The sequence below is a fragment of the Cataglyphis hispanica genome, chromosome 18, assembly GCF_021464435.1.
Source record: "Cataglyphis hispanica isolate Lineage 1 chromosome 18, ULB_Chis1_1.0, whole genome shotgun sequence".
Classification (NCBI taxonomy): domain Eukaryota; kingdom Metazoa; phylum Arthropoda; class Insecta; order Hymenoptera; family Formicidae; genus Cataglyphis; species Cataglyphis hispanica.
In genome coordinates this window covers 232,296-249,493 of record NC_065971.1, presented here as the reverse complement: position 1 = coordinate 249,493, position 17,198 = coordinate 232,296, and the positions used below count along the sequence as shown (strand labels likewise).

At 30.1% G+C, this 17,198-nt stretch overlaps 2 protein-coding genes and 1 non-coding gene across 14 annotated transcripts; all 3 read left to right on the top strand.

Annotated features, from left to right (window-relative positions):
• Nucleotides 1-425: 425 nt before the first annotated feature.
• Nucleotides 426-8,860, top strand: LOC126856437 (importin-5). The gene is made up of 14 exons (XM_050604916.1): nt 426-573; nt 1,842-1,991; nt 2,098-2,324; nt 2,406-2,502; nt 2,895-3,460; nt 3,868-3,976; nt 4,351-4,650; nt 4,780-4,962; nt 5,036-5,162; nt 5,312-5,677; nt 5,815-6,068; nt 6,141-6,661; nt 6,743-6,962; nt 7,043-8,860. The coding sequence occupies exons 1-14, from the start codon at nt 493-495 to the stop codon at nt 7,130-7,132; spliced, it is 3,291 nt and encodes a 1,096-aa protein (XP_050460873.1). The 5' UTR covers nt 426-492; the 3' UTR covers nt 7,133-8,860.
• LOC126856460 (small Cajal body-specific RNA 8) lies at nt 2,539-2,676 on the top strand. Its single transcript, XR_007688362.1, has one exon. It is a non-coding gene; the product is annotated as a small Cajal body-specific RNA 8 (non-coding RNA).
• A 1,524-nt stretch (nt 8,861-10,384) lies between the features above and the next one.
• Nucleotides 10,385-15,590, top strand: LOC126856449 (choline-phosphate cytidylyltransferase A-like). 12 transcript variants are annotated; one of them, XM_050604964.1, is made up of 10 exons: nt 10,385-10,831; nt 12,957-13,059; nt 13,577-13,610; nt 13,816-13,924; nt 14,072-14,188; nt 14,353-14,504; nt 14,621-14,842; nt 15,009-15,176; nt 15,239-15,360; nt 15,441-15,590. In XM_050604964.1, the coding sequence occupies exons 2-10, from the start codon at nt 13,013-13,015 to the stop codon at nt 15,544-15,546; spliced, it is 1,077 nt and encodes a 358-aa protein (XP_050460921.1). In that variant the 5' UTR covers nt 10,385-10,831; nt 12,957-13,012; the 3' UTR covers nt 15,547-15,590. The 12 variants fall into 12 exon arrangements, with proteins under 12 accessions (XP_050460921.1, XP_050460913.1, XP_050460917.1 ...); XM_050604956.1 differs by having other exon boundaries at nt 10,387-10,831; nt 12,906-13,059; XM_050604962.1 differs by lacking the exon at nt 10,385-10,831 and adding an exon at nt 10,872-11,306 and having other exon boundaries at nt 12,906-13,059.
• Nucleotides 15,591-17,198: the final 1,608 nt, after the last annotated feature.

Sequence of the window (17,198 nt, the reverse complement as noted above, 5' to 3'; positions counted from 1 at the left end):
AATATATATAAATTTTTTTATTTAAATAAAAAATGAAGTTTATGTCAAATCAAAAATTTAAAAAAATTATCTAAACATCTTACATTAATTAGAGTTAATAAAAGTTAAATGAGCCTAAAATTACATTACTCCCGAGATGTATGGAACAGCACATTTTTATGTACAAATTCTATACAAACTTATTGCCGAAGAGAAAATCTGAGAGCGATAATCTCTATGTCAGAAGCCCGCAAAAATTTCTTGATCCTGATTGGTCAATCACCTACTTTACCCAACGAGTAAACAGTAAACTTCTTCTATTTATCGATACTCCATCTAGTAAACTTTCCAACAAATTGTCCAATTTTCAAACGATAAATAGTCAGCAATGTTGGCAACATTGCGATCAGTAGAGATATTGTCGCGTCTTGCGTCAATGTTGGCAGCACCAAATGACGATCTCGACTCGGACTCTCGGGCAAGTGTGCGCTTGACTTCATTCGTTCGGCGACAATGGCGGCAGACCTCGATCAGTTTCAACAGCTTTTAAATACACTCCTCAGCACAGATAACGATGCCCGGACGCAAGCGGAGGTATGTAAAACATTGGCGTGTCTCGTGGCCGTACACACAAGACGTCAATCGCATCGCCAGGAACGCGAGTATAACCGCAGCATGCGTTGCGGCACATTCAGTGGCGAGCACGTTGTTGCCGACGTGTTGTCAGAGCTCGCATGTGGGTGCTGTAACGGCACGGTTAGCGCGATACGCGATCCTTCGATCGGTTCGTCAATCATTCGCGCCACGTTAATTTGAAGCAGATTCATCGCGAAGCAACCTGAAGGATTTCGACGCGCAGACAAGTATATCCGCGCGCGATCGGTCGACAAATCCAAAATGGTGTCTTGCATGCGAGTAGCGCGCGCGCGCGTGTGCTACCCGTCATCGGTCCCGCGTGTTCCGGCAAGCGTGTTCGCCGACGACGGATGTCGCGGATATCGGGCGGATATGCTTCAGCGAATTCGATTACGTGGAGTATCTTCGTAATAATTCGTATGTTAAAAATACCGTTACATGTGCATGTAACATCTCACGCGGTTTACTAATGAGTCGCATGCGATTTCGCGTGTTTCATCTCGCTTTCCCGCCTACGCAGGATTCCCGCGATTTCCGGCGATCGTTTCGGCGGAGTAAGCCCTAACGCTGTTCTTTGCAATCTATCTGATATGAATAATCGAGGAGTCGTAACTTTGATTCGGTTGAGTCTGATTTTATTCGCGATATATCTTCTATATACGTACACGTTTTACCTTGACTCATTCGCTCGATCACGTGTCAAGCATTCACCGAATATTCATATATGCGCGTTGATATAGTATGCATTTGGCGTAAAATGAGTCAGATTCAGCTTGGTAAATTTAATTTTGGAGCGAGCTTTCATTTTAGTGTCTCTACAGATATATTCGCACACACATACATACATTACATATATTTTTTTATATGTCATGTAACATTTTGTGTACATATATATAAAATAACAGGAAAGAGAGACACCTGTTTTTGAACATAACACTCTGATATATTTATATAATTTTTGATATTCTTGTAAGTGTGTGTGACACTATTTTAAAAATTCATATGATATACTTTTGTAAAATTTAATTCATAAAAAACAAAATATAAAGTATAAAAAATTTGTAATGTTTCTAAAGCATCAAGAAATGAATGCTATATATTTTCAAAACAATTTTTAAAGAAAAAGATTGTGTGAATAAAAAGCCATTTATTGTTACATATATTATTCTCTACTAAAAAGAGAATTTTGGCTAATTAATATTTTTAAACGAAAAATTATCATTTAGGAGGCGTATGGTAATCTTCCAGTGGAAAGTAAGGTGACATTTCTTTTAACTACTATTTGCAATGGCACACTTGCTGAAGAAATTCGGTCCATGGCTGCAGTATTGTTGCGTCGATTATTCGCCTCAGAATTCATGGACTTCTATCCTAAGGTAGATTATTACATTATTTTTTTCTAATGTTTAGTTATTAAAATATTTTTTTGTTAAAATATATTTTTTCAATCTTGTATTATTAATTGGTATATAATTATTTCAGATTCCACCAGAGGCGCAAGTTCAATTGAAGGAACAAATTTTATTATCAGTTCAAAATGAACAGACAGATACTATACGACGTAAAGTCTGTGATGTTGCAGCCGAAATTGCTAGGAGTTTAATAGATGAAGATGGCAATAATCAATGGCCAGAATTTCTTCAGTTCCTATTTCAATGTGCAAACAGTCCATTGCCAGCGTTAAAGGAAAGTGCACTTCGAATGTTTACGTAAGTTTTTTTAAAATCTATTTTATAAAATAAATAGTATATTAAAAAAGGAAAAATAAACATTATATTGTATATATATAGATCCGTCCCAGGTGTATTTGGAAGTCAACAAGCAAATTATCTTGATCTTATAAAACAAATGTTACAGCAATCTGTTCTAGATGCAGCAAATTATGAGGTAACATGCAATTTATATATGTTTTATTTGTTCTAACGGAAGAATAGATACACGAGTTTTTACAAGAAAAGATTACTCGTCACTTAATCCTTCCAAAAAAAATATTAAAAAATGCCTTCTGATGACTGTAATTTGTGAAGTATTAATTTATAGACAGATACGGGGCATACACTTACTATGAAATAGAAATTTATACACACACACACACATACATACATACACACACACACACACACACACACACATATATATATATATATATATATATATATATATATATATACACAAAGCTAAAGAAAAATAAAAAAAATCTTAAAATTATCAGAATGTTTTTTATTTTTAAGAAGAGCAATTATAATAGTTGCAATTTTTTTGTGTGATTTTACTCACAGGTCAGATTTCAAGCAGTAAGAGCAATTGGAGCATTTATAACATTACATGAGAAAGAAGATAATATACACAAGCATTTCTCAGAACTAGTTCCAGCATTAGTACAAGTAACCGCTCAATCTATAGAAAAGCAAGATGATGATGCTCTTTTAAAAGTGTTGATAGATCTTGCTGAAACTACGCCAAAATTTCTTAGGGGGCAATTGGATAATATTATGCAAATGTGCATGAATGTATTCTCCAATGAAGAGATGCTTGACAGTTGGAGGCAATTGGCACTAGAAGTTTTGGTAACTTTGGCAGAAACTGCACCAGCTATGGTACGGAAAGTTGGTGGAAAATATATTGCATCTTTAGTACCATTGGTACTGGAGATGATGACTGATTTAGATGACGATGAAAAGTGGAGTTTTTCCGATGAAATTATCGAAGAAGATAACGATAGTAATAATGTAGTTGCTGAAAGTGCATTAGATAGATTGGCATGTGGTTTAGGAGGAAAAACGATGCTACCACAAATTGTGCAAAACATCCCTACTATGTTAAATAACAGTGACTGGAAGTATAGGTGAATAAAATTTTTATTATTATATTTAATTACCATAACTATATTATATATCCAACATCTAATATTGTGTTTGGAATATATAAATAAATAAAATGTCATAGAAAAGTCAGCAATTGCATATATTTATATACGTAATTGCGTTACATCTGTGATAGAATAATCAACGAGATAATTCTCTTTTCTAGCTGCTGTTTTGGTAGTTGGTATTTGAGATTCTCGTGAATGTTTAAAAAAAAAGTTGGCAGTTATATGTGTGTGTGTCTATGACTGTTGTAGTTTTGAAACATACAATTCTTTTAATATTTATTAAATCAAATTTTGTTTTATAAAATTTTTTTAGTTTTTTAGTTCTATTGTACATATATAAATTATATAAAATTAGAAAATTTGTACTTTTTATTATTTAGGCATGCAGCACTTATGGCTATTTCAGCTATTGGTGAAGGGTGTCATAAACAAATGGAATGTCTTTTACCACAAATAATGGAAGGTGTCATACAATATCTGCAGGATCCAGTAAGTATAATAAATGTGTTTCATGATTCTACCTGTGTAAATAATATTCACAAATTACTAGTTTGATTATTAAGTTATTTGTTTCTGTGTCAGCCCATTTATACAATTTATTAGAATAAGCCATAAATCGAGTCAGCAGTTATATTCATTGTTTGAATATGATGGCGTTACATTTGTGGCAAATTAAACAAAGGAGACATTCTTGCTGTATTATCGTTTTGGTAATATAGATCCCAAGATGGATCCTTTGTAGTTCCTGAGAGTTGATTGTTTACTAATAAGCAGTCATAGTTTTGGAACATACAATTTCTATTGAAAATTTTTTTATATAAATGCAAGAATCTTTGGAAATATAGAGCAATATTATTTTCTAGCATCCTCGTGTAAGATACGCTGCCTGCAATGCAGTAGGTCAAATGTCTACAGATTTTTCGCCTATATTTGAAAAAAAATTTCATGATAAAGTTATCCCTGGATTATTGATGGTATTGGACGATAATGCAAACCCCAGAGTTCAAGCTCATGCTGGTGCAGCTCTAGTAAACTTTAGTGAAGATTGTCCAAAAACTATCCTAACACCCTATCTGGATGCTATAATGGCTAAACTCGAATCAATATTAACTGCTAAATTTCATGAATTAGTTGAAAAGGGAACTAAACTTGTGCTTGAACAAGTAAGTTGAATAAATCGTAAAATATAATACAAATAGTATAACAATAATTTTAATTTTAATAATATAAAATTTTATAAAAAAATAGAATTTTTTGCAAATCTATAATTTTTGTCATTTTGTTATATATAGGTTGTCACAACAATTGCTTCTGTTGCTGATACTTGCGAAGAACAGTTTGTAACGTATTATGATAGATTAATGCCTTGTTTGAAGTATATCATCCAAAATGCAAATCAACAGGAACATAAAATGTTACGGGGTAAAACCATTGAATGTGTTAGTCTTATAGGTCTAGCTGTTGGTCCGGAAAAGGTAATTAATTGTTTTAATTTCTTGTATAATTTTATAAAAAAAGCTTATCAATTATATTGTTGAATCTTAACAGTTTATTGTGGACGCTAGTGAAGTTATGGATATGTTACTAAAAACGCATTCAGAAGGTGATCTTCCAGATGATGATCCACAAACCAGTTATCTTATATCTGCTTGGGCCAGAATTTGTAAAATTCTTGGTAAGACATATATAATTCTAAATATATAACAAGTTCTGTTTACACACTGCAAAAACTTTTGGTAACTGATTTATACAATTATTAATTACAATATATTTACAATTATTTTTTTATTACAATTTCTTAAAACCGTTTATATTTTTTGTTAGGAAAACAATTCGAACAGTATCTACCATTAGTAATGGGACCTGTATTACGAACAGCTGCTATGAAACCTGAGGTTGCATTGTTGGATAATGAAGACATGGAAGGTATTGAGAGCGATCTTGATTGGCAATTTGTTCAATTAGGAGAGCAACAGAACTTTGGTATTAAAACAGCTGGTTTAGAAGATAAGGCTTCAGCATGCGAAATGTTGGTTTGTTATGCACGAGAATTAAAAGAAGGTTTCGCGGATTATGCCGAGGAAGTAGTACGATTAATGGTACCGATGTTGAAATTTTATTTCCATGACGGTGTCAGAACTGCAGCTGCGGCAAGTTTGCCGTATCTCCTTGATTGTGCTAAAATAAAAGGTTAAATAATATTTTTACTAAAGAAATAATTATATACATTAATTATATATATATATATATATATATATATATATATATATATATATATATAATTATACATATATAAGATAATAATATATGATAACGTTTTTACACAGGTCCACAATATTTAGAAGGCATGTGGGCATATATCTGTCCCGATTTGTTGAAATCTATCGATACAGAACCGGAATCTGAAGTATTGTTGGAACTATTGTCCTCCTTAGCAAAATGTATCGAGACACTGGGCGCAGGCTGTTTAAGCGCACCGCATATGACTGAACTTTTACGGCTCATAGATAAATTACTTAATGAACATTTTGAAAGAGCAGTTGCTAGATTAGAAAAACGAAAAGACGAAGATTATGACGAGGTATTAACAGATCTCAATTATATATAAAATTTTTTAGAAATCTCTGTATATTAATTTTCTATTTAAATTTAGGTTGTTGAAGAACAACTTGCTGATGAAGACAATGAGGACATATATATCCTCAGCAAAATCGCTGATATTTTACATGCCTTATTTACAACTTATAAGTCTTCATTCTTCCCATACTTTGATCAAATATGCGGACATTTTGTAAAATTATTAAGCCCCGAAAGATCATGGTCGGATCATCAATGGGCCTTGTGTGTCTTTGATGATGTAATAGAATTTGGAGGACCCGAATGTGCAAAATATCAAGATATTTTTTTGCGACCTATGATTCAATACGTTTCTGATAAATCTGCAGAAGTTAGGCAAGCAGCAGCTTATGGTTGTGGAGTTTTAGGCCAATTTGGTGGAGAAGGATTTGCACAAGCATGTGCAGAAGCTTTACCAAAATTAATGGAAGTTATTAGCGATCCTGAATCTAGATCGCCGGAGAATGTAAACCCTACTGAAAATGCTATTTCGGCAGTAACTAAAATTCTTAAATATAATAATAAAGCAATCAACGTCGATGAAATTCTTCCACACTGGTGAGCTTTCATATTAGAAGCACAATTCGTTATATTTAATAAATACAATTAAATTTTACTAAACGCTCCTTTCTATGGTAGGTTAACTTGGCTACCAGTTGTTGAAGATGAAGATGAAGCACCTCATGTTTATGGATACTTGTGTGATTTGATCGAAGCAAATCATACAGTAGTTTTAGGAACAAATAATGCGCATTTGCCTCGACTTATAAGTTTCTTTGCTGAAGCATTGTTCAGAGAAGCTGTGCCTACTGACCATCCTGTTATGTCAAGAATTCTCGGTATTGTTAGAGAAATACAGGTAGGCGTAAACGAAATATTTCTTATATTTATATTTATTGTTATAGTCTTCAAAAATAAAATAATTTTATTTCTTTTCAGAACAACGAGACGATATTCCAGGCAACCATAATGCAATTAACAACAGATCAGCAACAAGCGCTTCATGAGGCACTTAGCACATTAAGTTGAATTTTTAACATCGTAACAAAGTAAAAAAATAATGTTAAATGCCCGCGTTAATTAATCTCCCGGGAAAAAATCAGAGATTTTAGGTAATTAGATTATACCTATAAACCGTTCGCTCCAGCCTAGCTATACATACATGCAAATATATTTAAGGGTTTCATATATTATTATCCATATGTAACTTGTTGAGCATATAATTCTGAATTTATTATCAGATTCAATATTATCAGTTTTCTATTGTCAAGGATTGTTGCAAAACATTCGAAGTAAAATTTGTATTTAATATTGTTTCATTTATGATACTGTTGTAAATGAAAATAAGTCAAAAGAAATTTTATTAACTCTGAATGAATTCACAGAATTGACAGAATTTGGAGAAATGTAGTTTATATATTCCTAAAAGGTTTTAAACTTAATATTTGTTTACGTGATGTATATACATTTACTCTTTTTTTGCTACTTTTTTTTTCATTAGATTGGTTAACATTGAAAAATTTATAAATGATGACGTCGACTTAGCTGAATTTTCAAGCGATTCTCCGCCATTGAGAGCCGAATGATGCTAAATTTAAAAACGGAAAAAATGGCTTTGTAAAAATTGCATAGTGCAGTGTACACATCATAGCTTTGTTGTGTGAACATAACGTTAAGAAATTATAATTTTCTGATCTTTCGCATTATATTTACATTCTCAATTTATCCTTTGTTTTGGCAAAGCTATAAAATAGACTGGAAACTTATTGTAGCCATGAAGTAAATGCATGACATTCTAATTTAGGTATTTTTATTATTAAATTTAGATGCAGTTACTGTTATTTAATAATATCGCTAATATTGCAATGTTGAGGTCTATGTATACGAATGCCTTTTGAATGAAACGTAATGAAATTTTTAGAACTTTTAGATACACTTTTAGATTCATTATAAATTTGTGGCATATAAATAGATACATCTCTTTTATAGAATTACATAAAAGATGTATATATTTAAACACTGTAAATTACAATTTTTCTTGTAATTTTACAGCTAATTTTTATTGAATTATATTTAGCTGTAATTTTACAATATGTTTGTCATATATCTAATGTTATTCGAAAATAAGAAAGAATAATGAAACATACCATAGTTGATTAAATTTATATAAAATTGACCAATTCAATGCATTACGTTTCCTTCAATTGATATAATACAAGAATATCTATGTTAAATGAAAAGAACTGAGTGAAATAATTTGTTTAAACAACCTGTGCTATTTATTTATGTGTACTCTGATACACTTGCAATTATATTAAAATTTCACTAATGGAAAAATTAATTATAGTGAAGCTCTTTGTGGCTACTTTCAATATAAAAGCTTCAAATAGACTTTTTTTTACTACGATGTCTAGAGGAGTAAAAATGAAAAATAAACATTTATTTGTACATACAACATCAAAGTATAAATATCGAACAAGTATAAAGAATTGAATTACTTGATTGTAAGTATCCTTGATATAAGGCAGACACTGCCTCGACATTGTTTCAACAAAAATCAACACCACAATCTTGTAAGATGCACACATACTATTGCATATGATAGATATAAAATCAATGTTGGACTATTTACGCGATACGTATCTGTGAGAAAGGAAGAATATAAACATCATTACGGAAGAAAAAATTATGAATCTTACAATTATATAGAGATTATTTTAAAGTTATTATTAATTAAAATAAATCTCAGCTTTGTAACTCATTGTTTTGCTCTTCGCACCTACGACATACATATTAATATAATTTTAATAACTTATATATAATTCTCCTAGTATATATTATAATGGTCATATATTTAAAAAAAATGTATATTCATTCAAATTTTTGCAAAAGTTATTAAGCCATAAATAATCATAAGTTAATTTGCTTGTCATGATTTTGATTTCTATTTTATACCACAGCAACTATCTAAAATTTAATACTAGATGATAATTATTCTATAAACAGTTTCTATAAAAATTAATGTGTGTGATAAAAACAAAACCTATTATTATTCGGAACGTAATTTATAAGCATATAACTGAAACTGAAATGAAATAATTAAAAATATTGCATATCGGTTTATTGATTATTATTTTATCAGCACTACAAAAGATAAAAATATTGTGTAGACATCCTATACAATTTTTAAAGCAGAAACACAAAACGTGTATACTAAAGATATATGTATAATGGTTGCAAAGTATTATATATCAGCATATTGTAAATATGGTTATTTATAGTACTCGTATTTTGCTGTTTCATTTATGACTAATTCACGTTTCAAATATTGCATCAAGGGTGATAAGGTCAATGTTGAAAGTACAAAAATATTGGCCATTCATTTGATATCAAGTATTTTATATATAATATAAATTTTATATATATAGATTAATTTTATCCATAGATTTATAATTAGACAGTCAGGATAATTGAGAAATAATTATAATCAATTTTATTTACATTTTACATGCGTCAAAAATAAATGAAACCTCTGTAGAGAGAAGATTTTTCCTCTCTTCTTTTTCAATTTCAAACAATAAGAGCTCAGAAATATTTAATGCTGAAAAGTTATCGATATAAATGCGTCTTTTAAAAAAATATAAATTCGTTATATATATGCCTAATATATTGTGATGTAATTATGATATATTCAACAACTTCTGTTGTCATATGAAAATATGCTACAAAATAACGGAGCAAACCTAATTAGAGAGCGTCATTTACCCAATGGTATTTTGCATATATATATATATATATATGTGTGTGTGTGTGTGTGTGTGTGTGTGTGTGTGTGTGTGTGTGTGTGTGTGTGTGTGTGTGTGTGTGTGTGTGTGTGTGTAAAGCGAAGTACATACTATATTTTCTGTAGCTGTATGTATTAATAAGATACACATATGTGTACATAATTGTGTCTATTCTTCTCGCTATATTTTTTTATAAATCTTTAATTTTAGTATAGCGCGCAGTAAAAGAAAATGTGAATTATTATTACTAATCGCAAGAGCAATCTTTAACATTTCGAAATAAAATCATTTTCAGTTGCGAGCTATTGACACATATATGTGTGCGATTTGCATAAAATTATCGTATTTATGTCTTGTCACATAAACATCGGAATTATATCGGACTATGCTAGGTCAATGTAGGGAAATCTCAAATTAGCGATAAGTAATCGCCTCGAGTGTGAAAAACAATGGAAAAAATTTCTTGGTGAATATCTTATATTCTAATCGTTATCTTTTTTGCAGGCTATTCTCTACATACGCGTCCCTATATATATGTATGTACGCGTATGACAGATCTCGCGCGCCGGTATGCGGAACGCAGCCGGCACACATGACGCCGGCGATCATCCGATATTACGTCATCGCCATCCTCTCGCCTGTCGCGATGGAGCGCTCGCGACCGCGCATTAACACGTATGTCATACAGTACATTGCATCGCGTGGACGCAAACGTCAAACGTAGCAAATAGTGTAAAATCGCGTGTATTCGATTCGATCTATGCATCGGGATTTATTGATCCAACGCGAAAATCAGGAATTCCGCATTATCACGCGTTATTTTCGATCCTTCCTTTCTTGAAATTATATCGACACACCCTGTCGTTAGAACACGTTGCGGCGCCCGGCAAATTTCGAAGAGTGCTCTGTGTTTGTGTATACACGCGCGCGGCTATTTGATACGGTAAGAATTCACATCTATATTTTACTCAGAATCCCGTCAAATCCTGTTTGGTAGTGTGGCTAAAGTATCGAATAGAGAATCTATTATTATAGGGAGAATTCCTGAATTCATACAGTATGTAATTAATTGTCGATATATCGCTCTCGTATGTCACATTTGAGAGTGATACATGATGATACGAAATGATTAATGCGAATACCGATGCAAAAAATTATTTTTCTCCAGTGATATATTATTATCACTTGTTAATATAATGTTTTTGCACATGTAGGACATCATATGTGAAACATGAATATTACATTTTGCGAAGATTTGCCGAAATTAACTTTTTCTCCGAGAACTAACCAATGATTCATCGATGTTAATTAAAACGGAACATTCGAATTGTTATCGTCAATTGTCGATCGAACCTTATATACTATACATTTGTAACGGTAAAAGCATTATAAATGAGAAAAACAGCGGAAGAGAGCCGGTAGGTATGTTGATACGGTCGAACGATCGTAAAGATATATTTGACGCATAAAATCGGGCGTTGTTTTTCCATTTTCTCGGGGAAATTACAAATTTTTGAAAACACGTTTCGAGATTTTATTTTTTATAGGGAGAATACTCTCGTTACACGAATTCCATGCGAAAGATAAATTTTATCTTTTACATTTCAAAAGAATTTGTTTTTTCCTCAATTTCCAAAATTCTTAAAATATCGATAACTTAACCTAATGAGAAAAAAAAAGCTTTTCTGTGACATAGCCCAATCTCTCCAATAGAGAGATTCTCTCTCCTTGCCTTTTATGTGTGTTTCTCTTTCACTCTTGCCAAGATAAATAATATATATACATATGTTTGGTTTAAATATATATACACGTGTAAATAAACATTTCAAATTTAGACAAAGAGATCGACCAATCACACATTTAATATATAAAATGTAAAAAACATGATATTTTTCATATTAAAAATGTGATTGGTCAGCTTCTCTGTATATGTATACGTTTTTATGTGACTATATGCAAATTCGCCGAACTAATCTTAACGTTCCAACAAGTTTTAGATCTATTCTTTGTAGTTGTGCACTATGATTACATTCCCTGCACTTAAATTGAAACAGAGCTACAATTAAATAAAGGTTAGAGAGAGAAAAAAAAGATAAATGAGTTATTGTAGTAGGGAAGGTGCAGTTACAAAGAATTGACCTATCGTAACGGGCGTCTGCTAGGTCAGCTGTTTGCATAGCATGGTTGTGTGGTCATAAACCCTATGGAAAACTCCCTCGCATGTTGCATCACGTTGCATTTAACATTCAGTTTTTTTTGAAGTCACGTTACGAAAATCCGTTACGATCTCGATCTTTGTTAACCTAACTCTACGAAACGACTGTGCGCTATTAGAGTCTGAGGAAAACTTGAACGCTACTGAGAACCGTTTTTGACCCAGCTGTTTCTCGTTGCTTTTCTCGCATGAGGAGGAACGTCGCGAATCGCGACCAACAGATTCGATCGCCCGTGACCGTAAGTGCTAACAAATTCTACAAACAACGATTCTCGCATATTGCACGTATCGATGAACGGCGAATCTCGTTTGTCACACGATTTTTACGGTGTGAAATTTCCTTCAACGGAACACTGACGGCAGGAGACAGGACGACACCACGGCACGTCGCCGGACGTGCGTGGCACGCGACTCGACGTCGTGTGACGTCGACCGTAAATCGCGAATCTTTAAAGTTCGATTTTTAAAGCTTATCTATCTATCAAGCAAAACGATTATGCTGTCGTGGATTATACGTTTCCTCTTTATCCGCGATAGTGTAATTTCGATTACAATTCCTCCCCAAATATATGGATGTTAATATATATTTATCAGTATAATTTTGTTTCTGTAAACGCAAATATGTGACACCACTAACTCAGAAGTAACTAGTAACAATTATTCAATCATATTATTCAATCAATAATATACTTGTCATTTATGTAACATTGATAGCCACAAATATTGAGATATAGATGCCTTTTTTTATTTCATCATCAGAATTATACTGCATAATTTGATGGTGACATCCATACATTTACAGTTAAACGAAAGCTGTATGGCAACAGCATTGCAAAAATAAGAAAATGTCCAGGAAGCGTCCCAGAGAAGAAACTATGCTGACTACTGTGTCCCATCAGAACAACATTAATGGAGAAAGTGCGTCCTGCTCAAGGGAAGAATCTCCTGTTCATGCTGTAAGTAATTTATATCATTAGCATTAGCCAATAAACAATGAGTCACAGTATTGTACATCTGATCTAAAACTATACCATTGTAAAATTACAAAATGAATTATATATATATCTATATTCTTTACAAATTTGACAATTTGATTAATTGATATTTATAATGATAAATATCAATTAATATATATAATTGATATTTATATAATTTATCTAAAAAGATAATTTATCTAAAAAGCTAAATGTAATTGTACTATTTTTATTAAACTTTAATATTTTTAATTTAATACTTAATATTTTTAATTTTTATTAAAATCAAGTATTTTATGTGTTTTTAATATAAGAGTTAATTATAATATTTAACATAAAGCTAATATAAGATATAATATATAAGTTTTATCTTCATTATAAATATCAATTAATCAAATTGTCAAATTTGTAAAGAATTGTTAAAAGCAATGACTTGGGGTTCTAAACAGAATTATACTGAAAATAACAGTGGAAATTTATTGTTTATAAAAAATTATAGTAATCAAGTTTCCATATATCATGAAAAATTTCAAGTAAGTGTTATTTACTTTATCACTTTTTAATATAATATAATAAAATAAAAATGTGTGATATATTATTATACAATTTAGTAAATTAAAATGAGATAATGTTAAATACAATCAATATTTAAATACATAAACTCAAGAGAGAATTTTTTTCATTTAACTTTATATTTATGTGCAAAATATCAACAATTCAATTTCTCATTTATTCTAGTCTATTTGTAAAGAAGCACCTTTCAGCGATGAGTTAGAGGCTATTATAGAGAGAAATGCATGTGATTACAACACAAGAATTACCTTAAAACAAGCAAGAAGTGGTAAAGGTATATTTCAATTTATTTTTGTTAATAATATTAAATATCATGGATTATTTTTTTATTTCTATATACATATATTTATTATTCTATATATATATATATATATATATATATATATGTGTGTGTGTGTGTATTGTTTAAATTCTTTTGCAGTTCCTAGAAAAATTAGAGTTTATGCCGATGGTATTTATGATCTTTTCCATCAAGGACATGCACGACAACTTTTACAAGCAAAGAATATTTTTCCAAATGTTTATCTCATTGTTGGAGGTGATTGCAAAACTACTTTAAAAAATTGATTTTTCCACTATTTACATGTTATAAATCACTTATTGTTATAATTATGTTATAATTTATTACTTTACTTATATTTCTAAATTATGATAATCCTAAAAATATTTATAGTATATCAACCATAATTATTTATTATATAGTGTGTAATGATGAATTGACACATAGCAAAAAAGGAAGAACTGTAATGACAGATTCGGAAAGATATGATGCTGTTAGGCATTGTAGATATGTAGATGAAGTTGTCCGAGATGCACCCTGGGAACTCGATGATGAGTTTATTAAAAAGCATAAGGTATAATCATCAAAGCATAATTCATGTTTTTATATTTTAAAATCTATTTACTAAAACGCTACACTTTACAATAATTTTATAAAAAAATTAAATGTTGAATGAATATTATGTTACAGATTGATTTTGTTGCTCATGATGATATACCATACATGACAGATGATGTATCAGATGTTTATGCTAATCTAAAAGCTAAAGGCATGTTTGTAGCTACACAGAGAACAGAAGGCGTTTCCACTTCGGATATAGTTGCAAGAATAGTCAAAGATTATGATATATATGTTAGAAGAAATCTTGCACGAGGTTATAGTGCAAAGGAACTTAATGTTTCTTTTCTCAATGTAAGTTTTTGTTAATTGTTGCATAATGATCTCTATATATCACATTCAGATTGTTGGATGCAAAAAGATATCGCAATCATATATATTGAAAAAGAAAAATACAATATAATTACAAAAAGATTGTTATAACAAATTAAATATAGTTATAATAAAAGAAACTTTACAGGAGAAAAAGTTTCGCCTACAAAACAAATTTGATGACCTGAAAGATAAAGGAAAAAGAGTAATGGAAAATATCGGTGAGAAACGAATGGATATGATAAGTAAATGGGAAGAGAAATCTCGGGACTTTATCGATGCGTTTCTTTTGCTATTTGGAAGAGAAGGCAGATTGGTATATATACATATACATGTATGTATATTGTATACAGATATATTAAAAGTTTTCATTTGTAGTCAACAATTTGGAACGAAAGTAAAGGCCGTTTGATGCAAGCGTTATCTCCACCAGCAAGCCCAAAAAGGGATGGCAGTCCAAATAGCAGTAATAGCAGTCACAATGATGAAGATCAGACAAGGTACATTTTTGAATATATATTATAAGATTCATATATATTTTTATGATACTAAATTATTTTATACATCTTATATTATATAGTCCACCACCAAACAAGACAGGACGCTATGAGTTTTCACATCAAAACAATCATTATTTAAGCGATGATTATAGTGATGATGAAGAGGAAAATTTACACTCCAAATGATAATTGATTACATTAAAAAGGCATATATATTCTTTTTGACCAAACTATCGTGCAATTTTTATTTATTACCTTGAAAATTTAGATGTATTTTCATACAATTGCATGAATTGCTGATATAGAATATAATGCTATGCTTGATGAATTTTGTATGATATGAGCTGATATTATGTATTAAACATATTGCCTATTGTGATGTGAAAGTTTAATGTGATCTTGCAAATTTTATTATTTACATCATAATATATACATGATGGTATAGATGATACATGTAGACTGTTTAAAATAATGCAATATTCAATGTTTTTTTATTGTTATTGTTTCAGAGACACTTGCACTCAGTTCCTATATTCTTTAATGCAAATGCAATCGTTATTTATATCTTTAATTTTATACTTTATTATAAAGTTTGATTGTGTGACATACAATGACTTCTAGTTATAAGCATAATTTTTTATCTGATTGTAAGCACACAAGTCATCCTCTAATCGTTAATCAAATTGATCTAAAAATTTATTTGATATCTAAAGTTAATATTTTAGAATATTTAAGCTTTATTTTTAATAAATTTTCCAAAAGATTTACATCTGTGAAAACAGATTGTTGAATAAATAAAATACATAAATCTCCTATTCCAAAATACAATTTTGTGGTGATCCCAATAATGTGCTTGTAATCAAAGATCTCTGTATATTCATATTTTTAAGAGTAAGAGTAAATATTGATAATATAATTGTATTTATATCGTAAAATATTGATTATTAATTAGGTGCTATAGATTATTTCATAATAAATTTTTGTGTTCAGAAATTTTTATAAAATAGTCTTGCATAGTAATTGCATAAATAATCTCTTTCATATTTATGCATATAAGTCCAATTCTAATTTTGCTTAAAGAAAACATTTATAATATATTTCGAATTAATGTTTATTTTAAATAGCACAATTTGATATGTAATATTATTTATAAGTAATAAGAGAGAGAGAGAAATATAAATACATTCAAGTTTCTAGATTACAAAATTCTGTCGTATTCCATATTATGAATAAAAAATAAACACAAACATTTAGAGTCAGATATTTATAAAGGAAGAAAATTTGTTTTAATATATTAAACATTTAATAAAAATTTGTGGAACAAATTACTCTTTCTTCTGTAATTATATATTATTAGTTAACGTTTTTTATATGATAATTGAAATAAGCATTTTAAAAAAATCTTTGATTGCATTGCAAATGGAATCAGTCAAGGAATAACATAATATTTCTTAGTAAAAAATCAAGCAAATTATAAAATTGAAATTATTAATTACACCACTAAAAAATATATTCTCCCTTTAGAAGTACAGTTTCAATGTTAATATGTATTAGCAAAATAAGATCAAATCAATGAGTTAAAATAAATGAATACTATACTTATATATGAAACAAATGTATGCCTACAATAATTTTTCATAATATACCAACGCTGCTGCAATTTGATATATGTATGTAGCTTGCATTTAATATTTATTGTTGTACGATCTCATTTCTAATCTCTAAAATATTTTATGAATAATGTTTTTTTTCTTACTTAGAAAAGAAAGCGTACGATATATAATATACATTTTATAATCATGTATACATTCTTATACTTTTTAGATAAATGAAATTGC

Coding starts and splice junctions, on each gene's coding strand:
- LOC126856449 (XM_050604952.1), top strand. CDS start 12,949: ATGTCCAGGAAGCGTCCCAGAGAAGAAACTATGCTGACTACTGTGTCC. Junction 14,189..14,352: donor TGTTTATCTCATTGTTGGAG/GTGATTGCAAAA, acceptor TTTATTATATAG/TGTGTAATGATGAATTGACA. Junction 15,361..15,440: donor AATGATGAAGATCAGACAAG/GTACATTTTTGA, acceptor TATATTATATAG/TCCACCACCAAACAAGACAG.
- LOC126856437 (XM_050604916.1), top strand. CDS start 493: ATGGCGGCAGACCTCGATCAGTTTCAACAGCTTTTAAATACACTCCTC. Junction 1,992..2,097: donor TCATGGACTTCTATCCTAAG/GTAGATTATTAC, acceptor TAATTATTTCAG/ATTCCACCAGAGGCGCAAGT. Junction 2,503..2,894: donor TAGATGCAGCAAATTATGAG/GTAACATGCAAT, acceptor TTTTACTCACAG/GTCAGATTTCAAGCAGTAAG.